Source organism: Pyrus communis, chromosome 10 (assembly GCF_041283825.1).
Source record: "Pyrus communis isolate YQ-2024b chromosome 10, ASM4128382v1, whole genome shotgun sequence".
Classification (NCBI taxonomy): domain Eukaryota; kingdom Viridiplantae; phylum Streptophyta; class Magnoliopsida; order Rosales; family Rosaceae; genus Pyrus; species Pyrus communis.
This window is the reverse complement of record NC_142574.1, coordinates 28,487,993-28,492,391: the sequence shown is the minus strand read 5'-3', so window position 1 is coordinate 28,492,391 and position 4,399 is coordinate 28,487,993. Positions and strand designations below refer to the sequence as shown.

General features: G+C 37.2%; 1 protein-coding gene across 1 annotated transcript; it reads left to right on the top strand.

Annotated features, from left to right (window-relative positions):
- Nucleotides 1–613: 613 nt before the first annotated feature.
- On the top strand, nt 614–3,336 carry LOC137729347 (prefoldin subunit 6). The gene is made up of 5 exons (XM_068468274.2): nt 614–773; nt 872–942; nt 1,156–1,280; nt 2,384–2,444; nt 3,047–3,336. Exons 1-5 carry the CDS (start codon nt 695–697, stop codon nt 3,101–3,103), a joined length of 393 nt encoding a protein of 130 aa, XP_068324375.1. The 5' UTR covers nt 614–694; the 3' UTR covers nt 3,104–3,336.
- The last annotated feature ends 1,063 nt before the right edge of the window (nt 3,337–4,399 follow it).

Genomic DNA, 4,399 nt, shown 5'->3' with positions numbered 1-4,399 from the left:
CTTTGCACTACAAATATAAATTTAGTACTATGGTCTAGTGACATTTCTCTTCACTTGTAAATGACAGGTCTTAGGTTCAATTTTCTCCAAATGCGAATTTGAACCACATTATTGCTAACCCATTGTGTGACTAAGCTAACCCCCTCCCCTTTAGTGTAGATAATATCGTTTGTTCAAAGAAAAAAAAAACTACTATTACCACATATTGTACCATCTCTTTAATGTAAATAAGACTCACATGTGTTGGTGGATCCTATCAAGATCGTGCCGAACCATATCAAGCATTCCTAAAACTTTAAGCTCAGCCTCTCTGCGGTCTGGTGGTATTCCTCTTCGCTTAGGAGTGAGAGATCTTAGGTTCGAATCTCGTGGATGGAGAATTCAATACCAAATTAGGCTGCTCATTGTGTAGCTTAACCGAACTCTCCCTCCTCCTATCTAGTTCAGCTACCATGCTCCCAATTGGGCCTATTGTATCCGGCCATGGTAAATAGCCCAAGCTCAAAGTTCATTTATTGACCCAAAAAGGCCCAACGTTTGTTACCAAACATATTGAAATATGGCCCAAATATAATTCACAGGCCCATATCACACTGAACCGGATCTAAAACAAAAAAACCGGAAGGAAAAGCGAGAGACAAAAGCTCGGACGCTGAAGAAGAAGAAAAAGAAGAAAGCCATAGCAACAAAATCAATGGCGTCGTCGTCAGCTCTTCGGGAGCTTCAGGGCGAATTGGAGGCCAAAGCTAACGATCTCAGCAAAATCCAAAAAGGCAAGTCGTGTACTTATATATATATATATATTTATGTATATGTATATACAGTTCACTTGAACCTGTAAAACCCTAGCGTGGCATTTTTGCTCCTTCAGATATTTCAAAGAACCACCAAGTGAGGAAGAAGTACACTATACAGCTCGGCGAGAACGAGCTCGTCCTCAAGGTCTTCTTCTTTCTCGATTGCGTTTTCTCTATTTTGTGTTTGGTTACCGGGAAAACGAGTTCAGCTAACGCTGTTGACTACCGATATCTGAAAAATGTTAACTTTCGCTTAGTTGGAAGCAAATGGGCTTTGTTGTGGTTTTCCTAAGCTCACGGTTATCGGTTAACGATTGAGTTTTTGTTGTGTTGGTAATGTGATTGCTTGTGCTTGTAGGAATTGGATCTCCTCAGCGAAGACGCCAATGTCTTCAAGTTGATAGGTCCGGTTCTTGTGAAGCAGGATTTGGCAGAGGCTAGGGCCAATGTGCGAAAGAGAATCGAATACATCTCAGCGGAACTGTATGCTTCTCGATCTTTTTCATTTATTTATGTATTTGTATTATAGTTTGTGCTCTACTATCGCAATTTTTTTCGCAGTTTAGGATATCACTTCGGATTTTAAAGTTCGTGTTAGGTTTTTTAAGATAATCCTCAAAATCAATCATTTCGAGAAAACTTGTAAGATCAATTGCACAAAATGTGATTTAACCTAGGTTTTGTGAACGATTTCAGAATTTTATGATAAAGGGGAGAGTTTGGGATGAATGTTAGAATTTGGTCAAACGAATTGGTTCTGTTTTGGTAGATTTAAAATTCCAACTATTATATTTCGAATGATAGGTCTTGATCATTGATCGCAATGCTGGAAAGCGGTATTTTAAAATGGAAGCTAATGAACCAAACCTAAGCCTTTTTCTGTTAGGAAAATGAATATGTTTCTGAGTTTCCCATGTTTGGTTATATGCAGTTTATGATTGTTAGTCTAAATTCCAAACCATCAACAGACAAATTTCTTAAAGGGTAATTTTCTCCCCACTAGATGGGGAAGGACCTGGGGTTCAGTTAAAAAAATCGGTTTCCTGGATGCCGAAAGGCTCACTATAAAACAGGACGCCTAGTTTTTACAAAATGAAGTATGTGTCCATTGGGACAAGTGATATCCAAATTCTTGGGAAGGATGTGCATTATTTAATGAGGGAATGTTGTTCAATGTCTTCATGCTGATTGCCTTCATACGAGCTTCATGCTGATTGCCTTCATACGAGTAACTCTACGCCTAAGTTGTAACTGAAGGAACGTGAGTTTTTGGGAACCCAAAAAAGGGGAGAGGAATGAATAATGTTCTCTGATGCTGTGCATTATGTGCCTAGGCTTATCATGAGAAACCTTTTTCGTGGGAGCTATTAAATGAATCTTACACCAGTTGTCCACTACATTTTCCGGTTTGGGATTGACCTTGTAGCGATATATATGTGGGTTGGATAGATGGTTTCCCAACTTTTACATTTGGGTGCTTGTATGACAATTATGTCTAGTTTATCCCTTTTCTTCCTACCATTGTTTTTATACTGATCGGACTCGTGTTTAACTTCTGGCATAACTATATTTATTCTGCGCAACAGGAAGCGGCTGGATACTACTCTTCAAGATTTGGAAGAGAAGCAAAATAGCAAGAAAGAAACGGTTTGTATTTTTCCTTTTTCTCTGCACCTTAACTGCTCTTTTATAGTGCCAGAGTTGTTCATATGGTCTCTGGCTTTGATTCAGTCGTGATAATATATCTATAGCATTTGAGGAATTTATTAGAGCTATACGCCTATGAAGCACAAATACTTTAGTTTGGTCGTGTATCCCGTATCCGATACTTGTCGGATACTCTTGGATACCTATCATGGTCAACTGATACGGCTTTGACTTAATGGATAGGCATATCCCACATTTGGAATACAAGTATCCGGCTTTTAGAATACCTTTACACTTTCACATGATAAATTAAGATGAGAAAATGAATAGGAAACAAAGCCTTCGTTAAAATTTGATGAATACAAAGAGTGCTTCTAATTGAACAATGAATATAACTCTCACGCTTCTTCTTTGTATGAAAAGAGGATTAGATTTCCAACTTTTCTTCTCCAACAAATTAAATGAACTTGAATTTATATATTTCTGTGTTAAATATGTTTGAAAGAATATATTTTTATGTTGTATCATCGTGCCGTATTGTATCACTGTATCCTATCCGTAATTCAACATTAATTGCTTCCATAATACCTTCTATCTTGCAGATTTTAAAATTACAGCAGAGGGCTCAAGCACTCCAGGCTGGAAAAGCGAAGGCATAATCGTCGTAGTTGGGTTTCGTTCGTCAGATGTATTCTATGAGTTTCTGTTAATGTTTCGTTCTTGTTTGTTCAAAGATACAGTGCCAATCATAAACGCTTTTTCGTTCTTGTTTGTTCTCAATTGGTTTACCTGTGTCATACACATGTATGGATGCAGTGGTGGATCCAGGGGTCACATGTAAAAGTCCACAAACATTTCTTAGACACATAATAACCATAAAAATTAAATCATAGTTTCATTATTCATAACTTAAATAACAAATAACAATAGTAACAACGTGTTTTCATATTTTGAAAACTCTCCATCGTAGCTTCATTATCAACGGAAGAAAAAACAGTGCTTTCAATATAAACCACCATGCTATTACTTAATTATTGATCTTGCATTTAGTTATGCAATGGACTCTTCACAATATTCATAGCAGTAATGACTCTCTCCATTGAAGCTGTAGCAACCGGTAAAACTAAAGCAATGTAATTATCAAATACACATAATTATTTTACTTTTTTGGCTGTTGGTGTTTTTTTTTATTTGTATTAAACTAACTTGGCCTAAAATGACGTAGTTTTGGTCATTTAATATTTTAAAAAAAATTAATAATAAGAGAAACTCTTCTTTCAAGCATTTTATCAAACAATTGGAGACCATGTATAAAGTAAATTCCAATCATCAAAATGGCAGCACCCAAGTTATCTGTGAACATTCATGGAAGTTCAAGGTTAGCTGACCCTCCTCTTAGTCCATCCACCACTGTATGGATGTACCCTGGGCCTTTTTGTTTTTCATTTGGTATGATTGTAAACGTATGAAGGAATGAAAAATACAACAATTTCTGATTAAGAAGTGTTGTTGTAAATAATATTTGAGAGATAGGAGAGAGATTGGGACGACAGAGAGAGATAGAGAAAAGGGGCTCAACCGTTGTAGCTTGATTAATGTTGCCTCGGCTTTGTGACTTTATTTATACTAATCATGATGGCCATTACTTGCAGTAATACAAACTGCAACAACAAGATCAATTTTACAACAGTGCAATTTAAGGATGAAGTCGGCTTATAAACGTTATATTTCAGTTATATCAAAAATGAATTATGCTGCTGCATCATCATAATATGATTAATGCCTTCATAAAACAAGCCTAACAAGATGAGGTCATCGCTAGGATCTTGGCTTAGCTTTTATGTCACATCTCGCCCCGGGCCCCTCCACATCCCGGGCTCGACTCCGCCGTAGCAAGATATTGTCTACTTTGGGCCCCGACCACGCCCTCATAGTTTTGTTTCTAGGAACTCACG

What these genes read in the sequence shown, in the direction of transcription:
- LOC137729347 (XM_068468274.2), top strand. Translation starts at nt 695, where the DNA reads ATGGCGTCGTCGTCAGCTCTTCGGGAGCTTCAGGGCGAATTGGAGGCC. An exon ending in TCTCAGCAAAATCCAAAAAG is followed by an intron (nt 774 to 871) that starts GCAAGTCGTGTA and finishes TTGCTCCTTCAG; the next exon opens with ATATTTCAAAGAACCACCAA. An exon ending in AAAATAGCAAGAAAGAAACG is followed by an intron (nt 2,445 to 3,046) that starts GTTTGTATTTTT and finishes TCTATCTTGCAG; the next exon opens with ATTTTAAAATTACAGCAGAG.